The 23,810-nt window shown below is 38.8% G+C and overlaps 1 protein-coding gene across 3 annotated transcripts in view; it reads right to left on the bottom strand.

The window, feature by feature from the left end:
* Positions 1 to 23,236, bottom strand: part of XRCC5 (X-ray repair cross complementing 5) — a gene marked incomplete at its 3' end in the record, with an annotated part of 50,286 nt that extends 27,050 nt beyond the window's left edge. For 2 of the 3 annotated variants that reach the window (XM_082055109.1, XM_082055108.1), the window contains exons 1-13: positions 23,167 to 23,236; positions 21,095 to 21,208; positions 20,374 to 20,557; positions 19,139 to 19,187; positions 17,472 to 17,594; positions 14,418 to 14,606; positions 11,394 to 11,508; positions 9,614 to 9,752; positions 7,524 to 7,636; positions 4,599 to 4,661; positions 4,048 to 4,185; positions 2,567 to 2,657; positions 1,202 to 1,335 (exon numbers count right to left, since the gene is read on the bottom strand). In XM_082055109.1, coding sequence (XP_081911235.1) covers positions 1,202 to 1,335; positions 2,567 to 2,657; positions 4,048 to 4,185; positions 4,599 to 4,661; positions 7,524 to 7,636; positions 9,614 to 9,752; positions 11,394 to 11,508; positions 14,418 to 14,606; positions 17,472 to 17,594; positions 19,139 to 19,187; positions 20,374 to 20,557; positions 21,095 to 21,208; positions 23,167 to 23,184 — 1,470 coding nt within the window. In that variant the 5' untranslated portion in view covers positions 23,185 to 23,236. The remainder of the gene's footprint in view (positions 1 to 1,201; positions 1,336 to 2,566; positions 2,658 to 4,047; positions 4,186 to 4,598; positions 4,662 to 7,523; positions 7,637 to 9,613; positions 9,753 to 11,393; positions 11,509 to 14,417; positions 14,607 to 17,471; positions 17,595 to 19,138; positions 19,188 to 20,373; positions 20,558 to 21,094; positions 21,209 to 23,166) is intronic. The other variant, XM_082055110.1, reaches the window with a different exon arrangement.
* Between the last annotated feature and the right edge of the window lie 574 nt (positions 23,237 to 23,810).

Raw genomic sequence — 23,810 nt, forward strand, 5'->3', positions numbered from 1 at the left:
TACCCAAGCTTTACAACCTTTCCTAAAAAAAGTCATGCAGAGGTCAATCCATCTTAAGCTCTTGCCCAGAAATAACCTTCTACTGACTAACTCTTGCATTCAGTTACACACTGTCTTGTCAATATGACTGGCAGAATTTGAAGGGAACACTGAGTTCTTCAGATGTCAATCAGAATAGGATTTGAAGACAGTGGGCTTACATGTGTTCCTGAAACATGCATATGACCTTCAGATCCTTTGCTGCTTCTGACAATACTGAAAAGCAGCATGGTTTCTGGAAGCTAGGGTTAGTTTTCTTAATTTAAAAAAGCATCTTCTTCCTACTTGTAAACTGAAAAAAATTCATTTGGAGTTGTTGAGATATGATGAACATGGTTGCTGTAATACCATTTTTGGTCAATTTTCAGAGTGGAGTCATGCACTCAATATATCTCCATGGCTCTGCCTACAACACAACTCTGCAGCTGCATAAATTGCATTGCAATTTTCCTTATTTTTGAATTTGCTATGTCATTTTCTTGAACACTTGAATTCCAAATGTATAATTAAGTCTCTCATCCTCACAGCTGCAATGAAAATCTTCATGATATGAAAGAAATGTAAATCAAAACGTAGACAGCTTGATACAATAACTGCAAGAAGTGTGAACTGCTCTGCTCACCCATAAAATGCATCAGCTCAGACATCCAAATGGAATATTTTAAATGTCAAGAATGTTAACTACTTACTACTGATCAAGTTCACCTCAGGCTGGTTTGGAACCACTGTGAGATGTAACAATGCACAAAGTGACTCTGCTCAAGATTTGATGGGACGCGGAATGAGGAGCTATAGAGATCCCCGATTTTCACTCAATTTCTCTCTTTGCACAGAAGCTTAAGACTGAGTGGCAATACACTGTTGAGATACTCCAGCAAGTTTTAACTTGTCTAGTCTAGGTGCCTGTGAACACCACTGATGTTGCTGCAGACACACGAGCACAGGTATAATTTCCCTTGCTTCCTGGAAAATGGAAAGTTTAAGAGTAAAATCTATGTCATGGACAACATAGAGATCACTGGCTACCCCACACTTCAATGAGAAAGGATTTATATTCCCATCTTTACAATGCAGAACTTTCCAAGGTAAATCAGAGAAAGACAGAAGAGTGAAAAGTCTTAATAAAAGACTTTTTCAAAAAATGCCATATAGATCATCTCACCTGATATAACCTCTGAAAATGAGGGTTTGGGATTTTGCTGGGCTTAAACAGGTCCTCAAAAGTTTCTCCATCATCATCTTCAGAAACCAAATTCATAGAATCAATCAAGGAGTCAACAGCAGATAACTGATCCACTAAGGCAACAATTACATACAAAGAAAAATTAAATACACTTGCAGATGGATGAACTTCTTGAACAATTTATAAATGAAGATTCACTTCACAATGTGAGATTTTGACCAAGTCATTACATGCCACAGAATACACTGCAGATATAGATGTGCCAATAAAGAATATGGATAATGGACACAGTAATAAAACCCCTGCTTTTTTTAAGGACTACAATGTAAAGTCATAAAACCTTCCCCCTCACCCAAGACCTCAATTATTGCTGCCTTTCGGCTTCCATTTTTCAAGATGTTTTTATTTGCAACAGAAGGTTTATAGGCCACTTAGAAAATAAGGAGAACAGTTGGTTTGAAAAACCGAATGGCTTAATACAAATTTTTGAAGTTACGATTGCAAATTAACACCGTTCACAAGAGTCCACTATTCCTTTGGTAAGACAGGTTTCAGATTTGTTCTCAAACTGCTGGTTACAGACAAGAACATAGTAAATGTTTCAGAAACAACACTGCATGCTTTAAACACTTTGATGTGCAGATGCCCATTCAACGGATCTCATAACAACTTAAAGAAGTAGAAGTGGATTTTAAATACATCCATTTACATTCATCGCTGTACAAAATCCTCGGAAGAGTGAGTCAAGCTTTGTATGGCTGCATGTGCTATGGCTCTCCAAAGACAACCTCCATCTGAATCTGTACACCAGTAAGTGCATGTTTTACGTGCCACAGAAAATGCAGGCTTTGCCTTTGTACAGGCCAAATTGCAACTGGCTACAGGATCAGCTTTGTACAAACAGAGCTGATGCCTCTATTTCAGTTCTAGCTAATCACATATTGTAGCTCCCACAAGGTCTGGCCGTTTAGTCTAACAAATGAGTTGAAAGATCAAAGGGTATGGAGGACTAAATCTCAGTTGTCTATCACAAAGATCCTGTGAGACTGATAATCCCAACACCCAAGCCAGAAGACATTTTAGAGGATAGTTTAAAAGACTGTCTGCAAACCTCGAGTCTGCTCAGCTGGCAACTAAGCAGGCAAAGTTTTGCTACAGGCTTTCCACTTCAAGATGACACCACCATAATGTATTCCCAATGGGCTGTGTTTTTTTTCCTTAAGCCAAAATAATGACAAAGCTTATGTTTTCATTGTGAAGCCAAATATTTTAGCTCTTTTAGAGTGTCTTAAAGGAAGACAAGTAGATTACTTTGTCCAGCTGCCCAGTGAAGGACTATCTTACCTGTTGGAGTGCATTTTTTATTGTTTTTCAAGGATGAAAATATGTATGGTCTTAAGTCTTCCATGTAGGGTAGTTGCACATAGATGAGACACTAAGCATGACAAAAGAAGAAAAAAAAACAAACCTGAACCTGAAGTAAAACAAACAAACAAAAAGAAGTATCCCCAAGTGCCCTATCAGGGCAATCTAAACAATTGGAAAATCCAAAGATCTGTGTATATCAAAATACTTAAATATTTACAGAGCAACATAGTTCTAAGGAGAATAAAACACAGCGTTATTTTATAATATAGCGATGGCGACATGCCTCATTTTTCTACAGGTAGAATAAAGACCTCCCAGATCATCCAATCCCTTTTTCTTGTGCAGAGTTCCAACCAGCCAAGCTTTAAATGCCCCATGCCTTGGCATTCTGCGAGGTTTTATCATAGCTTACTGTGTCTCAAAGTCTAAAGCTGGTTTTGTTTCTTTTTTAAAATTCTCAGTATCATTTTTTCGTTATTCAAATACCTCCTCCAGTTCATACTACCCTAAATAATTCCTTTCCATCCTTTATGTTTATACTCTTCAAAAGTCTGAAGATTGTTATGTCCGCCCCCACCTTCGTCACTGCTTCGCCATGTTATACATATTTAGATCTTTCAATAGTCTCTCGTAAGTAAGATTGGTGGAAACATATGCTGCAAAAATTCTGACATACTGTGTTGCTTCTGGGTCTCTCAGAATTAAAAAAAAATATTTCAAATATGACTCTGCTGTGTACAGAACTTTTTTTTTATTTCCTAAGAAATAGACTGCATTTTTTCTCCTGTTTTTTAAAATAACCTTTTCAAGTAAATAAATATACTACTGTCTTCCTAATTCTCCATATGAATTTAAACAACAGCTTTAAATGCTGTGAACTCCTCCCCACTGTTCCAGTTGACTTGGAAACCTAATGACAGCAGCATAGTTGGACATGCTTGAAATGCCACGCCAACTATCAAATTCAGATTTTGCACTACCAAGCAATCTGGAGATAAATCCACAGTTTTAAACAATGAAAGAAACTAGTGCCACTTTGGATTGTATGCTAAGAGGTAGGTAGTAACGCAGCAAGAAAGCAGTGGCAACTGATTACATAAGTATGTGATTACACCGTTTACAGATGAAAAAAATAAAAGAGTTATTTCCAGGATAACAAAATGTTATCACTATGTTATTGACATAAAAGTCAGTATTATTTAAATCTGTAATATAGAGGATACTAACAGAAACATACGGCATTATTTTTCCATGTATTTTTCCTACAGAATGTTCTTAATACTATTTATTACTTCCTTGTCCTAAGACTTGGTACTATTTCCTAAAATCTGTCTGAAAAGTCACATTGGTTTCTTCTAGTATTATGTAACACTGCAAATTTATACAGTTCAAATATGACCATTTATTAATTGGTATTCGTAAACCATCAATACAGAGAGTCTCTACAGAAAAATTACCTCGTATGCATCCTTAATATATGGAAAAGCTACCCCAACTTGCGGGTTACATCTCCTATCATAAGCATAACGCACTATAGCTACCACTTTCAGTTCATCCAGCGCATGAACAAGGGCAGAAAAAGCAACTGCTGCGTTCTGGAACAAAAAAAGAAAAAAAGTCAGACCATAAAAGGAGCACAGGTCAGCACTACAGTTAAGTTTTTACCTCTAATATTCAAAATAATTTGGAGGTCTGTTCTAAATAACACAGTGACAGGGCACACTGTTGCTCTGCATGAGAATGTACTTAAGCACTAATTTCAGGTTCCCCATGCCCTTGCACAAACGTAACATTTACCACTTTCTCATTATTAATAAGAGATGGTATGCATTTGATGTTTAATCCAATTTCTTTTCAACCTAATGGGCAATGGAACAAGACTTCTGTAAGCTGCATTAAGAATATTTGTCTTATTAATACAGAAAGAAGGGACAATTCCAAGTGCCACTACCATTCTTTTCTGTTCCATGGCAAAACACATTCAGCATTAAACTTCAGTCCACCTTACCTCATCATCTTTCGCTGCAAAGACCTTCAGAACCTGGTTGCCCATGTAGTAATGCCTCTGGATCTGGAGACGCAAATGGTCAGGAGTTAGCCCGATCTAAACCAAATGTCATTAATGTGACCAGACTCATTAAACTATGAAACAACTAATACATTACTCAAGTGAGAAACCACAAAATTTAATTACTGTGCATAGAGATTAAAGGTCTGTATATGTTTCATATCTCCGTTTATCACTCAACATGGATATTCAATTGTATTTCGCAGGATATTCTCGTACCTTCCTATTGATGGGCAGGAATAGAAAACTATGGTATCTGCAGCTGCTACCAGTCTCAATAATACTGCAGTAATTCAAAAGTCAGTGTGGAAAACCACAGTAGTTAGCAAAAGACCTAAACCTAACTGACACCACATCTATGCTAGCAAAGTCATGTCAAAAATGAGCTGGAAAAAGGCACATCCTTAATTAAGAAAGCTGCTTCAACAGCAACCTGGAGTACCTATGGCTGTGCTGGCAAAGACACTTCTGTTAGCAGAGCTGATGCTGTTCATGAATATGGCTGACCCCCCCGAAAAAGCAACAAATGGTTTCATTAAGGGCCATTTCTGGAATAGCGAGAGCTACAGAGGCTGAGACACACCTAGAGACCACCATGGCAGAAAAAACGTCATGAAAACTGCACACCACTATGAACACTGGTTAAAATGACCTTTCCCTCTTAAAGAAAAACATCATCAAATTACACTGTCTCCAAACTAATGTGGAGTTTCATTATTTAGCAAATTACCATAATGCTGTTGAAGTTGGTGACAACTTGCACCAGAGCAGATCTGTTTAATGTATTACAGCACAATTCTCCAACTCAGACTATTCTACCTGAAATTATTCTTTGCTGTTCTGTCTTTCAAAGCTCAGGAAATTTTATGCTCACTACAATATAAATACCTAGACATGAGTATCACTACACCTATTTTTTGTTTGCAAAAAAAAAAAAAGGTCCCTTTGTAATATTTTTCAAGTATTATTTCTTGACTTACACGGCATTGCTTATAAATTAAAAATCAAAGTTTAAGCGGCCTCTGATCTTCTTTCCTGAGGGATGTGAATAACTCAGAAAAATACTGTGAGGTAGCTCTATTCCTTCTTTAATTATGTATTTGGAGCTGTTCCAGTTTCTCTAGTTAATAATAAATTACCTTTTCTCCAAAATTTTTAAAATAAACAATTTAATATAAAACATACATTTGAATAGTGTCAGTATTATGATTCCAAACAATAAAATTCAAGAGCTAAAACATACGGAAAGTGTCAGTCTTGAAAATTCCAGCTGTAGTTGAAAACTTCCTGATATCATTATCTATACAGTGTAATTTTAATCCTGCAATCACACCTGAATAATTTTGTTCTACTAAGGTCTATGCAACTACTATTGGGCATAATTACTCACACTCCTAGTTAGAGAACCAGAATACACTTTATTTAAGATGTAATTCTTATCCGTTATGAAATCCACAGACAAGAGAAGCACATAATAAAAATTATCAAAAGCAATAAATATTTTTGCATTAAAAATATAAAGCAATTTTTTTTTCTTTGGGGCATATTTATGTGAATCAAAAGTATTCCTACAATTAATTATTAACTATGTATTTGAAGATATTATCACACTATCTGATTAATGGTGGCAAAAACAAATATCCATGTGAAATAACAGTTCACTTCCAGAAACACGATATTTCTCATCTGCTTTCCTCTTAGTTTCTGTTTTCAGTAAGTCAGAAAAGAGGAGGCCAGCCTCCAGCATAAGAAAACACACATGGTGAAATACATCTTACAGAATTGAACAAAGACAGTAACACTCAGCTGTAGGTTAATAACGTGTGAAAAGATGCAAGAAATTGTCTCATTGAAACACTGGGTTTAGACACAGCATTTCACTTGTTAGACCTAGTTTCTGGTACCGGATTTATTAGTCCCTACCACGTCTCTTCCCTGGCCAATTTAGGGCATATAAGCTCAAGCATGATAAGTTTCCTCGATCGATCACTTCCAGCACACAAGCTGCCATGTTACTTAACAACTTTAAGTTCTGAATGTCCTCAAGGAGCAATCAGGTTGCAGTGCCTATCGAGGCTGGCTTCTCATTTCAATAAATCACTGTAACTCCCTGGTTCCTCAGTTAATAATATGCTTTGAACCACCACGCTGCAGTAGTCTAAGGGCATCTCTAGAAACATGCAAGGGTCTTTGTGCCACTTGTACTGTAAAGTAAAAATATGTTAGCTACATCCATTTGGAAGTAAGCTTCCTACAGACACTTCCTATTTCATTAGCATCTTTCCTTCCTGGTATAGGGAATGATTCCTCAGCCTTTGCCAAGGATTCTGTTTTGTTCAGGCACCAAGACATGTCAAAGAAGAACAGGAGGGCTGGGAGCTTTCAGAACAGAAGGCACAGAGCTGCCCCACGATTTCTTTCAGTTTTGAGTGGTGAAGGGGACTGGGTGCAGGGAACTCCAAGAAGAGTAAAGTTTCCATCACAATGGCAAAGTTAATACCACATGTACACACAAATACCAAGCATCTCATTGAAATATAGGAAATTTTTGAATTATGTTATCCTCATCTAAGTTCTATGAAGTCCTTGCTACATACAGGTTTTGTTACAGTAGAAACAAAAGATCTGAGTTTAGCGGCTCTTGTTTCACTTGAGGGCCCAAGGGCCACATTTATGAGCTTCTCTCCCTCACAAGATTGCATAATGTTTGCTGATTCTAGTACATGTAAATAAGTCACCCCTGTATACCTGACTGCAAATGCCCCATTTCCAGTACTGGAACCCAGTACAACACCACAACTTTTCTGAATTCAAACTGAAATCAGTTGTCTCAAACAACACTTGAACAACAGTTTAGTACTGTACCTGAGAGGATCTGCTGAATCCCAAAACAGAAAAACATTTTGCTTCTGTTTTGTATTTCATTTGCTCTTCATCTTCCTTGGAAAAAGGAACTATATCACTCCCATAGCGAAACCCTGGAGAACAAGAGGAGAGCATCTGGTAAGCATATGGGCCTACAGTTACAACACCAAAATTAGGTCTCTGAATATTTTAACAATGCATGCATGCCTCACAGCTACACTCCACACACGCTCATCAAATTAGTTTCCCTGTTAACAAAAAAACCACACACTCCATAGACACGTTTTGTACTTCACAAACAGCAGTTGCACTCCTTGTACGTTGTTTTCTGTAACAGCTACCCTCATAGAGAGCAAGAGAGAAAATAAGGGAATTGAACATCTTGCCCAAAGTTACACTCACAGAATAGATTTAAGCAAATCAGAACAGATTTCAGTAAATAGACTGCAACACTCCCTGCAAACGTAATACAAAAAAAATCCAAACATACAGGAAATACAGGTAATGACACCAGCAAACAAAATGTGTTAACAGTGGAAATGAGGTTCATCCTCCCACGCAATGGAAAACCAAAACACTCCTGTATGCAGAAGTGGCCTTTCTATATATCTGTGTTCTACTTCCTGTGCCTTACACTGCACAGGTACCTCCACAAAACATGAAGCTGTTTGTGTCTCAGGGGCATCATCTGTTCCAACTGCTTATTCCCTCACCTCAAGCCACAATATCCTCCCTGTAACATCATCACTTTCTTACACTGTCACAGACTAAGGAATATATCCTCAGGTGTGAAGAAAGCAGAAGGAACAGAGGTAAATCCCTGGATTAAAAAAAACCCTACGTGTAGACACATTTTCCTGGAAACAAAAAACCAAACACACAGGGAAAATGAAAGAAATTTCAGTATCAAATGCAAAATATTGTCTAATTATGACATTTCTCAAAATGTCCACAGAAGTCCACAAGGCATCAGCAGCTCTTTAACTGTGAGAAATATGACACCACTAACAGAGAAGTGTTTGGTCACAGTTGTTCACATTGAACTGTTCATCATTTTTTACCAGCATCCTGCAATGACTCACCAACTCAGGCAGCCAGGACATCGGCAAAGAATTGTCACAAATGTTTCAAAATCTACTTACTATAAAAGTGAATTTTTAAAAATTGATTTTACTAAAAGTTTTGAAGTTATGAAACACAAACAGACCGTTAGCTTTTAACTATCATTTCTGCTTAAAGAAAATCACTCTGTTGTTGGGACATTTTTATCTGCTACTGCTACAAAACACCTATGATTGCTACAACTGAAAGAGGTTAAATAAAAAATACAGTATTTATCTTCATTTTTCAATGTACTTTATTCGTTTGACGCACTTTCTATACTGTTACCTCCCTTTAGAGTTAATACACTTGCCCTACTTCTGTAGGATTGAAACTGCAAAGAAAAAATTGGTAAGACAATATATATAACAGTAAAAAATTAAACATCTTTGCTTAATTTTTAAAAAGTAGACTATTTAATTCTGTTTCTGGGGCATTTAGTCTTCTAAGGAATTTAATCCACTCAGAAAGAAGCTGAGGGTTATAAAAAGTATTCTGCATACCTCTACTTCAAACTGAACCTGCTATGGAATTTACATAGCAAAGTTAATAGACTCTTGAACATTAAACCTTCCTTTAATGGTTTCATCTTCCCAGCTGCAGAATATCTAGAGCAGTTGCTTATCTAGGAAAAAAAAAGCAGTTGTATGAAAGTATTCATGTTGTAAGTACAACTGAAGATTTAAAAACAGAATAGAGGTAGCAACTACTCGCTCCAGAACTGAGGTATGGTCCTCCACGGTGTGCAGTTTAGGAAGCTGTAGTGCCTTCCACATTCTACCTGGTGGTATTATTATTATTCCTATTAGTGGCAAAAGTAAGAATTTTTAAAATATGTGAAGACAAACAGTCTCAACATAACAGTCTCTATGTTCCATCAGCTCACAGGGCTTACATTCTAAGATCATATCTAGGCTTCAAAGGCACTTAGGTGATTTAGGAGTACAAACATTCAGTTTGTCTTCAGGGTGCACATAAAGAAGTCATACCCTGAATAGTATCATCCTTCTGAACTTCTGTCTCGTCATCATCATTCAAGCAGTAAACAGTTTCTTTTTTAATATCTTCTTTTCTGAGGGTTTTAGCATCCACAACTGTCCAAACTTTTTTCACTTTCTCTTCTATGACCTATGTATCAGAATTTGAATAAAAGGAATATTTAACATTTCAGTGGGATCCAAAGTGCTTACCAGAACATGCAAAAATTTCTTAGACGAAGTACTGCATTATTTTGCCAATAAGGGACTAATACTGACATCCCCAAATATGCATCTCTGACTGCTACCACAGTACCTTCCGCACAGTTTTCATCTGTATGAGACCTGACACCTGAACCATGCTGACTGTGTACGTATTTGTCTTGGTTATTCATTTGTGGAAGTCTTTTAGTGCCAGGATAACATGTAACTTTCTTGCTGTGTACTTTACTTCCTCCACCTACACAAAGCTTTCGATAAAGCATTAAGATACATGTTAAAGATACAAGAAGACTCAATGCTCATTCAGCTTGTTTGCCCAAGTTTGGCATCAGGGTTACTACACCACAGGATAAAAATACCCCAGGTTACTGCAACCTGCCCAAAAGGCAGAAAAAGATCCCAGCTGCATTATGGGACTAGGAAGGGAAAGGAGGAGTAAGTATCTGCAATGAGTGAATGTTTCCCAACTACAGGGAAAGAAAAATGCTTCCTTTTCTTCCTACTTAAGTGAAATTTCTGGTATATTTAGTGAACGAGAAGCAAAATGAAGAACTGGGCAGAAAACAGAAGAGATAGAATAGATTATGTCAGTAGCTATCACAAGTTTACTCCTAGCTCTGATTCAACAGCTGTATGACCTCGGGCTGGTCACTCAGTTCATGTTGCTTACTCTTCCAAGCTTCATTTATTTTGCCTGTAAATACCTTTGGGAAGGGACCCACTGCATATTTGTACAGGTCTGGAGCAATATCCTCATTAAAAAAAAATAGGCAAAGTATAAACAGAAAGTTGGCAGCAGAGATCTCTTTCAAGGCTAGTATGCCTGGAACCTTGCAATACTGGCCAGACTCTTAGTCTTGGGTTTAAACAACAAACCAATTAATCTCCATCTCACCAGATCCATCAGTGCTGCCACACTATATATTAATTATTCAATATCTGGAATTTTGCACACATTGTGTGCTGAAATACACTGACTTCTTCCCAGCACTGTGAGAAGGACCAATATAAACTGTAAGGGAAACACTGTGCACAAGCTCTGCCAAACAGTATAAAGCAAACAAGCAGAAAAAATATACCTTTTTTTCCCAAGTCTGAAATAACAATAGATGTGATCCAAACCAATAGCTGGTAAAACATTTACACCCACCATTTTACATACAGATGTGCATAATTCCTCTCATGCCTAGGGCTTAAGAAATATATACTAAGGCTCATTGAGCTGCAGACACACCACTGATGCCGAATGGAAAACTTCACATAATCACAGAATTCTTAATCAGGTTCATCAACTTCAATACCATTAAGTGTCATGGCGTAGATGGCAATTACTTCTATTTCCGTACATCGTGAATTTTAGTTATTTAACATATGTGTGCAATATGGTGAAGTTAAGAGTTGCTGTGGGAACCACAGTTTGAGATGTACTGCCTTCTACGCACATAAAATCTCTACCATAATTATTTTGGATGTTGTTTCCTTTTATTTTCTTAGCTTTAAGGGAAAAAACATGCAGCTGCACCTAACTTGCTGCCAAAATACACTAAAACATACAATTTTATGAACTTACTGATTTGTAGGCAACAATCCTTATAGACAAATTAGAACCAATAGTGAGCTGGCAGGGCCAAGGCAAAGATTTTCTTTCTATTTTCTTAAACATTGAAAGACGTTCCAGGCTCTCTCTAAATGAAAGAATCAGGAAAACAGAAATGAACTCTGGTGAACTGTAATAAAATACTACAGACAATACACTCTCTTCAAGGAGATGCAGGAGTCCAATTGTTTCAGCTTCGACTGCACGAAGCATTAGAAAATAAACTGTGTGAATAATCTGGTCATTAACTATTGTCAGAAAAGAGAATTAAAAAAAGAGGTGGTACAGTAGATTATTCCCATCTCAAACCTTTGTGATGATGTGACATTAGGGCTTGAAGACAGTCAGTTAGGTCTTGTGATGAAACTACACAATTGCTTATTAAGCATTTCACATTTATCTGTGCTCACCCAGTTAGGGCATGTAGTTAGCTGAACATCCCAAATTAGAAAAGGCATCTTTAAGTGGCTGAATGTTTTCTGCAGCAGAGGTGAAGCAGTAAAGAACCCAGTTTCAATTAACAAGATTTTGTTTGTGTGGTAATTAACATTTGACACTTTTTCTCAATGCAGTACTAATGAACTCATTATTTTCAGGGCATTCAGGTAGAATGAAGTAAGTTACTTTGATTATTTCTAGCCTTAACATATACCAGTACGTTATGCCAGTTCACACAACACACACAAAAAATAACTGTAATGATTCAATACTATAGTGTTAATTCAACTGTAGAACTTTAAGCAATGGAGTCCAAAAAATAGACAGCCAAACCAATTTAGAATATATTAGTGTGAAATCAAATAGGCTTGCGCCCCAGAGCAGCTTTCAGCTAATACAAACTGAATCAGCTACAATATTTTGCTACAAAATTCCAGCATATAGAAAGCGCTCAATTTTTTTTTTTAATTGCGTGACGAAGCAAAGATAAAAGAGTGTTGACCTCACATTTATAACATGATGATGAAACCAAAGATCTATGTCTCTGACTAAAACACTTGTCTGGCAGAAATTAAGATCAACTCCTAAAAACATTAGTACAGAATTCAACTTTGTATTCTACTTTTCAACTCTCTTAGAATGAGCAGGGTTATTCTGAAAATTCTAACAGAAGCACAATGAAAGGAGAAAATGCACTGGCATTTTTGTCATGAGATAAACATTGTATTTCTCTCTGTTTTTTTTTAATTCCTTGCGGAAAGGAACAGAGGAAAAATTGCTTCCTCTGGCAAGAGAGATCAATATAGGATTTTTAAAAAGAAACTATTACTACATCATTAAAACTACTGCAACACATACATTCAAGAATGAATATGAAAATCAAATACCTAAATGTGAAATGCCTAAAAATGTCATCTAAGCTCAGTTTATTAGCTCTATCTTTTAATTTCTTATATTTATTGAAGAAAAATGCTCCCTGATATCAAAGACAACTCAGTCAATAAAACTCTAGTAAAAGCACGTTTCAACTTGTATTTTAAATACGTCTCTTCTCCTCTGCTCTCCAATCCCTTCCCCCAAAGCCAGAGGCAGCAGAAGTCCCTCCTGTCCAATAATCAGAATATCAAAACCTAAAACAATACAACAAAATTTTCTGCACTTACTTTCCTGGCATGACTGATCTATTTTCACAAGAGTTGAAATATCTTTACCAGCAGGAATAATGAATATAAGAAAGCAGAGAGTGTATCAGAGTTGGTAAATTATCATGACAGATTTGTAAGGCTAACTTCTTAAAGCTTGATAAGCAACTTAACTGCATCTAAAACCTCACACAATCTCTAAACAACTAAAGCTTTAATCTATTAGCCAAATGCCTATTTAACCAGATTTTGGATTTCCCTGAAAGCAAGGCATGAAGACAGCTTAGACAGTAGCAAAAGCCTGCAATAAAAAAATATAAAGAAAGGACCAAGCCACATAGTAGCTTTATGCACATGGATCATCCTAAAGGATAAACGGGCTCAGAAAGATGTTGCTTTTCTGTGCAGTCTCTTGATGCAATGACAAAGCCTGCTTTTTGCTAGAGACTTAGACTGCTCTGTTGACTACTATGAAATACATATGCAGTGATACATGTTTCTTCACTAATCCACAGTAACGCTCAAGTAACAGTTTGGCTGCTGAGGTGCGAAGCAGATGGGCTGGGCAGGGTGAGGGAAGGAAATCCCACAAATAAAATTTAAAATTACGAATAACACGCAAATAGCATGCAAACCTACAGGTACATACTAAGTTTCCTGAAAAACACATTGTCTAAAGGATCAGATTTCATAATTGTAGAATAACACTACTAAGACAAAAAAATAAAAAAAATCAGACTTTTATAAGGCACATAGATGTGTTTTGCTTGTTTCCCAACTCAGACAACATCTATGTGAAAAAGTCTTGGATATATCATGAGCTACAGTTTTTCAGAGACACACATAGATTTTTTTACTCCTTCATTAGGGAAACTATCTTTCAATTCTTGCATTAATAATGCTGCTAAAAAAGTATATTGTTTGGCACAATGGCATAGTCTTCTATGATTAAACATCAGGATTAAACAAAACATTACTCAAAACATTTGCAGGAGTTTGATAAACTAATGAGCTAAAAGAAGTCTGAGACCAAGGAACCAAGGCTACTATTAAATGCAAATGTTTTAACCGCACTATGTTACAAATTCCAACTCTTTACAAAACATGCTTTTGAAATCTCATTTAAAGCAACATTCCTCCAAAATCCACCACCACTAAAGATGGAAGATAAATGATTTTTTTTCTTTGAATACAGATATAGAAAACTCATTTTCCCCTGAAATCTGTAAGCTTTTCTACCTATTCTACAGCAACAGAAGAAGCTATTTGAAAGGGACTGAGTGTACAGTAAGTTACAAAATTCACTGACTTCAGTGAAACTGGAGCCAAGTGACTGATTACTTAATTTATTTCATGTTTTGGGGAAGAAATCAGAAAGTAAATTTACAGTGTGATAAAGAGGATTAGCCAAATTTACCTGAAAGTATAAATTTCTTCCAGCCCTCCTTCTTCATCCAAAGTATGCATCAGTTTCCTCACCACATCAATGCCTTCCTTCTGTTGCTCTGTTAAACGCTTTCTTGGAAAAGAGTTTCTGTGCATCTGAGAACAGACACTGGCACTTTTATCTCCACCTCCATCATCATCATCCACGGGAAATGGCAGACTAAGAACAAAAGCAGAAGCGGTTAGTTTGAGTTTCTTAATAACCAACCAAAACCAAAACAAAAATTGTATCAGGATCAACAATTTCTATCTAGCTGCAGTCAGATGTATAAAGAGCTGCAGGACTTGTGAAACACATGAATTTCAGGTCTACTTGGCATTGGTAACATCTTGATCAGAGCACTGCACCAGTTCTGGGCATCACACGTCAATAAAGATGTCCACGTACAGGAAGGGATTAGGAAGTGGAGATAACAATGATTAGAAAACAAGATATATGAAAAAGGACTGAACAAAATAAAGCTTGTAGAGAAGGGAGTCAGAGGACAAGACAGTCTTAAATATAAAAGGCTCTTGCGGAGAGGAAGGGAACAATCAGTTCTTCATATTCAGCCTCTGCTCAAATTACATCATGGAGTCAGGTCAGATATTCAAAAACCTGATAAAGGCATTTCAAAGCATAATCTCTAAAACCAAGTGCCTGAGGAGACAGAAGAGTCTCCATCACCAGAAATCTTTACAAAAAGATTAGACAAACACTGCTCAGCAATGACATACACACAACTGAGCCAGTCTGAAGTAGAGGGTTGCTCTAGATGACTTGTTAAAGGCCATTCCAGGCCTGCGATTCTGTATCGGCTCTAAATGCCAGCAAATGGGACTTTCACTGCAGTGGGGCTATTAGGTATCTCTGGAATAAACGTTAGTCTTTGAGATTTTAATAGCCTACAACAATAGGTCAATTTCTGAGTGAAGATGAAACATTTTCCTGCACTTCAGGAATCAGATTTTAAAATTTAGCCAGGGGTTATAGACAAAATTATTTTGCCACTCTTCAAAATACAACAGAGTTAACTAAGTGTAATAACCACAGAAAAGAGAGATGTGTAAGATCCTCTTCTCTTGTGCCCTTGACAATGCCTGCAGATTTTTCAGATCTTTTGTCTGATTCAATTTTGAATGAACCGCATGATACCTTTTACCACATTTCCACAAAGTATTTTAGCATTGCATTATGTTTTCAAAAAAGCAGCCTACAGATCTCTACTTTACTTTCACCTCATTAGCCCTCACTAAACTTACATGTGGAGCAAAATACAATAAGTGCAGTTAACAATATGCACAATAATGTCACATACAGCAGAGTTAAAGATCAAACTTCAGCAAAGTGTTTGGTACTTTTTTAGCAAGCAGCATCTACTGACAAAGAGAAACTATGTTTTAAAGCTGTTATGAGAGCACAAAGCTTCAAACTTCCAAAAGTTAGATAACTTTCACTATACAGTGCTTAGAGACTCCTGTGATGAGAACTGTGTCATACCCAAGGCTACACTGTGCTCAGCATGTGCTCGGTGCTTGGTAACAGGGAGGAAAACCAACTACCTGCCACAAGTTACAACCTAATCAATAAACAGGGCGTAAGAGATGGAAGCATGGGTTATAACAAAGGGACAAGGTTTAGCAAGAAATCACTTTTAAACCAGTATTCTGAATATTTTACATTTGTACATGTATTTCTCAATGCATCATTTGCTGGGAGACAGGGTGTAAATCTGAAGTTGATGCTTTGTGAGCAACATCTCCCTAGCTCTTCTACCAGCTGTGGGGTTTTTCCTTTGCTACATTATAAACAAAGAAAATGTAAAGATTTATCAGAAATCTCACAGAACAAAACCGCAATGTTAACCTGTGGTGGTAGCACCTGTCTGCACAGCCAACTACAGGTATGGAGACAAGGTGGCGGGGGCTAAATACCAGGTCTCTGAAGGATGCACTCTGGCTGGCTGCACCTACTCAGGTTCCTGGTGTTGTGTCTCCAAAGTCTCCAGTGCCAACAATAGCTCACATAACCTAGACAGGGCATGTCAAGGCATGTTGCAAGCATACAGGACCCGAGAATAGTCTGACATTTTTACAATCAGCCTCTCCAGAGCACAGGCAAAAAAATGATTTTTCCATGGAGGATCAGCCCACGTTTTTCAGTCATGCTTTCCTACCTAACATCTCTGCTATTTTGCAGCAGGGTCCGCAAATGCTTTAATAAATTTATCAAGTTCACAGCATTGCTCCTTACAGAATGCTGGATCCAGATGAAAGTAAGTATTAAAATGGTCAAAAGTAAAAATGCAGCTTTAACTTTCTCCTGTTAAATTGTTTGTTACAAACAGCAAACATTAACATTCACGCCAAGATTTGCTTTTACATAAACCCCTACTAAATGGCCTATAGCTTCCTATGTTAACACCATGTGCAACAAGTATTAATAATACAGATCTCAGCAGCACCACTGATTCTGCAGACCAATGCCTATACCTGTAGCAAAACAACCAAGAGATGCCTGTTATAACACTGAAGACATTGCTTCCATTTTCCAAGCCCATCACTGTGAATATATAACCCTTCTCCTCAGACTTCTTTTATTGACACCAGAATCAGGCTCTAAACATCTGCAACACTACCTCATTATTTCTTCCCAGTAACTCCCTTACCTAAAAGGATCTGGGTTGTTGCTGTGAGAAAACCGCTGCTTCCGAGGCTATATCTGTCTCACTGTTTCTGAATTCTCTGCTTATCTAGATCTTTTATCTTTCATTTTAGGTTCTGGCTCTAGCTACAAGAAGAATTGAAGATGAAGTCATCATCTTAACGTATATTTGCACATCACTTAGTCAAGGGGACTTTGTTCATAACCGGAATTCATGACATGTGTAATTAAGTACTTAAAACAATCAGATTACACACTGGTACACCTCTATAGAAATCATATACCAACAGATTACCAGCTCTTTGGAGATTGTTATTGAGAAAGAATCATAACTCCCCTTTAAAAAATGGCATAGTGCCTAACAGCTACTTCCATACTCACAAAAACTGAAGTGAAATTCCAGTTTTCTTCAAGTTAGCAATGATAATATCCAGCTGATCCTCACTGACAGGACTACTAAGGTCTGTAAACAGTTCAATGTGTCTCTTCTCGTACTTCTTTCCTCTTAAAATAGAAAAAAAAAAGAAACATTATCTAAAGGCCTTTTCTAATACCTTCCTTACAAAATCCATTTTTTACCAAAGCAAATTTAAAAAAAAAAACAAACAAACCTACTTGGTAGAACTTGCTCTGTCATTACTCATATTATTTATGGTAAGTTTTTATCTTTATATGATTCCACCTACTCACTCCTACTCCCTAAAACTGAGGATTCTAGCCCTTTGACTATATAAATCACTAACCACATCCAAATGAATGGAATTCTGCCAACTTTTAATGATGTAGACTAAATGTTAATAAAATGTGAGGTTGTTTATTGATTTATACTTGATATTTCCTTTGCAGGTGTAAGTCTGTCCTTGTGAAAATGGAAAGTGTATTTTAAATTAGTGTTGCTGGCAGGGGTGCCATTTTAGTAAACTAATTCAGCAGATTCAGTGCATAAGATGGACTTCAAAGCCTACTTAATGCACTAAGAAGTAGCAACAATAAACATCAGAAAGTTTTGTCAGCCACGAAACAAACTTCAGTTAAACTGATAATAGTTTTTATCTGGATAGTCAAGCATAAGGCTGCTTTTCTTGAATATTTACCTGATAGTATTTTATCAACTGAAGGGGAATTCCATATCAAAGAGTTTGTTGCATACAAGCAACTTACCCACAATACAATAAAAGCAGTTGCTCCATAGGCATTCAAGGTTATACTGCCACAAATACAGCGATTTTAATTCGCAGCTCAGTTTTAAGCGTTTAATTGATACAGCTTTCCACACTGATTAGAATTTATTCATAAAAGTACAAATTGCATAACTAAGTCTAGTATTCTGCATTCACAATTAGATCATACAATCATTCTAACAACACGTTCAATCTGTTTTGAGAGGTAGGAAGGCTATCTTCCTTTCCCTGGACCATCAGTCCACTGAGTCTGAGAAACACATCTCCGGTCTAAGTACATTCATCAACAACTGTCTAACACATACAACAACATTTTCTTTCAGCTTAAACAGGTTGCTTTTTTTTTCCTGTGTGTTTATCTTCCACAACCTGCATATTTACAAACAGCCACCTTATCTCAAACAGCCTATGATTTCCTAGGCTGAACAAACTCACCTTTCTAGTTTTTTTTTCTTTAGAACATATGCCATCACCCTTATAAATTTGGTAGCCCTTTTCTATGCATTTTAACATCTGAATTAATGTTTTTTGAAAACAAATGACAAGAAATGTGATGCTAAGTGAAGCCTCTGTGCCTCGAATAATGGCATCAATATTCTCATGAATCTACTGCGAAGTTCCCAGTTGCATCAGAAAGCTCTTTGATTGTCTGGAGAAGCAAGATGTCTCCTGAGGATTCTTCAAGGACAGACTCCTGAAGTGTGTTTGTTTGGTTTGGTTTGGCTTGTTTATTGGTTTGTTTGTTTTTTTCCAAATAAGCATTTTCCATATTTACACAATGCTGGAAATGTAACACTGACAAGAAATCTGATCAGCTTCAAAACACAAGGTCAGAATTCTATAAAAGGCTTTGGGTTACATACTCACATTGTTTCCTTCTGAAGCAAGTCCATACACACAATAATTGCATCGAGAACTAAGCAAGTTTAAGAAAAATCTCATTTAGAACATGAATCATGACACAAATTTGTTTTTTCTATGAATCTTCTGTTTTTGCCCCCTCCCAAACACTGACAAACATGCATTTTAATTAACAAGCAAACAATTTTTTGAGACAAGTACTCTTCAAATATTGATGCTGCAAGAGGTTCCTATATAACTTGTCTATGTTGTGATCTTCTCTCTTATCCATTTATCTGATGGAACAGTAAAAAGACTGATTCGGGGCCCAATCTTTTAACTGTCAATGAGGAGGCTCAATTCCAATGAAAGGGCAATCTAATCTTCATAATGACTCTTTGAATCCACAAACAAAATTTACTTGTACTTTCAAAACATGACACCATTTTCTCATGCAAGTTTTCCTTCAAAATATCTGCATCTGGCAACCTCTTGATAATTTCTTCCTCACCACAGTTTTCATTAGGAACACATTCTTACCACCACACACAAACCTGCTGACCGATGGAAGACAGAGTGTGACTCTGTTTCTGCTAAGATCCAGCCGACTGGCGGCACATTTCTGCAAAACAGCTCTGCCAGTCTGAGCAGAGTTCACTACAATAATTTTATGGCCAGAAAGAGAGAAGACAACAGGGAAGCTGAACAACATGTAAATGAAACACACAAAGGGACACTATATAGATTGCCTTCATTTAGAACTCTTCACCTTATGCAACTAACAACAGAATACATTCAAACATGAACAACATTCAAACCAGAAAGAGACATCTGGCAATGTTAGAAATATTTTATATAGATACCAAGCTGATAAACCTCTATTCTGCTTTGTCTGGCTTCTGGTACTTCTGCTGACTTATTTCATAAACAGTATTTTTATTTGACGAAAAAGTTCTGCACCAACATTAAAAAAAAAAGAACATTATTTGACACCTAAAAACATATTATTGCTATATTTCTTCTCTTTAATTAATGAAATACTTCATAAAAACTATTCCCTATGGCCAAGGCTCCATCTGCTAACCTAAAAGAATGTCAAAAAGCAGCTAAACTGCTTTTGAACAAACTTACAACCACAAATCAGCTGAACTCTGATAGTAGCTAAAACTTCAGAGGAAAAACGGAGCCCATTTCACAACACTAATGTCCTATCTCCTGTGTAACTGCCTCAGTTCAAGAAGAGCTCTACAACAGAAGGATACAGTCTGCTTGTTCCGAGCCTGGTTTAATCACATCTTGAATGTCTTCCAGCAGATCAAAATCTGGTAGCATTAGTGACCTGTGCACAGTAATGTTTTGGTATTGATCCCTACTGGCAAGGTCATTCCTAGTACCATCTGTGCCAAACAAAACTACAGCCACTTCATCTTTTGTCTCAGCAAAAACCTGGAAACAGAGAAAATACAAAACCAGTATAAAACCACAGGTACGTTCATACACAACTATGTTAGGCAGACTCCAGCAAGCTGAACTAATTTTGAAACAACGTCAAGTACAGTGGATTTACTTTTTCTTTTGCAGTGCTATGCTACCAAAACATAGTCTTACATAGAGTTCACTAATTTAGATACAATTAGCAGACTGACATCAGGATATATGGGATAAAACAAGTAAAATTGGCTGACTCAGTCCTTGAAATGAGTCTTCAGTATGGTAATCTTACAAAGGTTGACACATTTTAGAGAAAGAGTACCTTTTTCCCCCTCAGAATTTACACTGCCCTAAAGAAAAACAGTGACCAATCCAACTGCCACTTCTCCACAGAAGTAGAGCTGAAAAAAAGCAGTTACTCCCACATAAAAACAGATTCTTACGAATTTCTCATTTATATAAAATATTAGTAAATGAAAAAAATATTTCACAGATGTTGTTGCTTCCTCTCCCTTTTTAATGTCTTTCTATTACATGTAAAGTGACACATACCTGTCGCTGCACAAACTTTGTCATAACCTTCTTGGCTTGTTCAAGTGAAGACTCCTCACCAGAGGCTGAATTGCTCATTGCATATCCTACATCCAGGCACAACACTATGGCTGCCTACAAAGGAAAGACAATACCAAATAAGAATGTAAATGGGCTAATATAAGCACAATTACTTAAAACGGTTAGTTCAGATCCTTGCACATACAAAATTGAACAACCAAACTACGTCGCTATTGGTTTCTTTTACAGCAACTGCTAATATGAGACAATGGTGGAGGACAGAACCAGTGCAACTGCACTGAACTGAGAATTATTTAATCCCGTACCATGTTTCAGGCATCTCAGTGGGGAAAAAAAAAAAAAAAATCCCCTGTTATACAATAATCTATCAGGAGAGAAAATTTCTGTTCAACCCTGTGAACATATTAGGGACCTACAGGCTTTTCTACACTAGAAAACAAACTAGAAAGTACCAAGTACCTTTTTAAACATCAATCGAAAGAACCTTATTCTTTTTGTCACCCACATAGATATGTCTTGATATCAAGTTTATAGCAATAATTTGCCCAAATTAGTTGTCTAATGTTCTGCATTAGCAGTTCTCGCACCATTTTCTTACTCTTACTCTCCTCCTTCTCCCAAAACATATTGTACACCACTCCTGTCATTTTAACATGTACTAGTTTAACTCCCTGCACCCTCCCAGGGCAGGACAAGAAAAAGAACGAACAAAAGAAGGCTGAGCAGCAGGACTCCACAAGACATCCAGTCTCAGTGCTCTGTCCCTCACTCTGCCTTTACTGGTGGCCTGTCTGGGAGCCAGGAACTATCACCTTTGAGGCAGCAAGGTCTGCAGACTCTTAGAATAGTACAGAAGCAGTAACTGAGGCTGCACTAGGTTCTCACAAGAGCTGTGTTACTGCTCACCTGCCAGCCTGAGGAACTACTCTATCAGCAGCTACAGACCCTTGGCTTGTTGCTATCCCTCCTCAAGACACACAGTTGCTGGCAGCTGAATTAATCCTGTTGTCCAAAATAGGTGACATGCTCTTCACAGCTGGGAGGATGACAGCAAAACCCCCAAATGACTGCAGGAGTGAAGAGCAGCTGTTTTGCTTAAGAAAAAATGATCAAGTGTCACATGCTACCATGCTCTTTTGGAAGGCAGCAAACTCCAAGCCTGATACCTATCCAGGTATGTGAAATCCTCCTTCAGGAAAATGGCAGGTCTGTCTTTAGATAACCCTCCTCTATATGCACCTTCATCTGTTATTAACCAATCTGCTTTGCTCAAGTACTGATAAGGATGAAAACAGAACAAGTCTGCTTTTATCTCTAACCCCAGAGTGCTGAAGCTACTTATAACAAAGCTAAGAGCACTTCAGCCTGTGTTTAACAGATATTAAACCACCCTGGATCAGAAAAGCACTTAATGCAGCTTTCACCAACAGGACTCCTTAAACATACCACAGAAACAAACTGTATTTTTAACAGGGCAAACCCATTTCTACTATTATATCAACTAGAGCAACAGCAATCACTGCTGTGGTAGCTGCAGTTTGCTCAAACCCGCAGCTGCCCTGAGCGAAGCCCCTTTGACTCAGGGAGTTCTGTAGCAGTCGCAGCTCAGAGGCCGCACAGGGAGGGTCACTCGGTTTCGGGGATGGGTTTTGCAGCCCCGGCTGTTGTGCCGCTTGCTCCTCACACCCAGCTCAGCTCGCTGGACCCGGGCCAGACCAGCTGCTTCCAGCAGGTGAGCACGGCCGGACCGGCCACGTTCAGCTTCCAGAGTGGCACCACCGGAACGAGCCCCAGGTGTCGCCAGAACCGCCACAGCGAGCCCGGGGCCGCGCCAACACCCCCCGCCACAGGCGGCCCCCCAGAGCCAAAACTCAAACACCGCCGTGTCACAGGCGGCAGCGGCGGCCCCGGCCCGCAAAGGAGGGACCCGCTGTCACGGCCCCCCAGCGCTCAGGGGCAGCGCTCGCTCCACTACCCCGCAGCCCTGAGGCACGTTCGCGCCGTACGAAGCCCGCAGTGCGGGAGGAGCCGGGGTGCGGGCAGACCCTCACCTTGCCGCTGCGCGCCATCGCGCCGCTTCCGGGACGCGGTGCGCTTTGCTCAGCGCTCCGGCCGGGAACACGGTGGCGGCGCCTCACGTTCCGCGGGGCGGGCAGCGCCACCCAGCGGCGGGCGGGAGCCGGGCCCGTCCCGGCTCTGCCCCATCCCCAGGCCCCAGCAGTGGGGATGGGACAGGTCCCCGACCGCCTCTGCCCCATCCCTGGGCCCAGCAGTGGGGCGGGGACAGGTCTCCGACCGCCTCTGCGGCGGCGAAGCGGGAGTGGCACGGCCTCGCCTAGGACCGAGGGCGGTGCGGGACACCTGCGCCAGGTACGGCCCGGCCGGGTGAGAGGGAGGGCGGTGTGAGGTACCCCCCTCGTCTTTCTCCTCAAACCGTCACAGCAGCTCCCTGCAAACAGCCACGTCTCGCAGGCATGGCTGGATCTGCGGGTTTGGTCAGACGGCGTGCGGCGCATAGCCAAGGACAGGCCTGGTCTGGGGGGACTGGGTCCCTGAGGAGCGGCAGCGCCAGGGCCAGGGAGGCCTCTTGTCTCCTGCCGAGCCCCATCTGCCCCCACCCCGCAGGGCTCCCCAGTGTCCTCCCAGCAGCCGGGAGTCCCACAGGACACGTCTGCTGAGGGAGCCGTTCGTTCCC

This window comes from Streptopelia decaocto (genome assembly GCF_964273445.1).
Source record: "Streptopelia decaocto genome assembly, chromosome: 6".
In the NCBI taxonomy this organism is placed as follows: Eukaryota; Metazoa; Chordata; class Aves; order Columbiformes; family Columbidae; genus Streptopelia; species Streptopelia decaocto.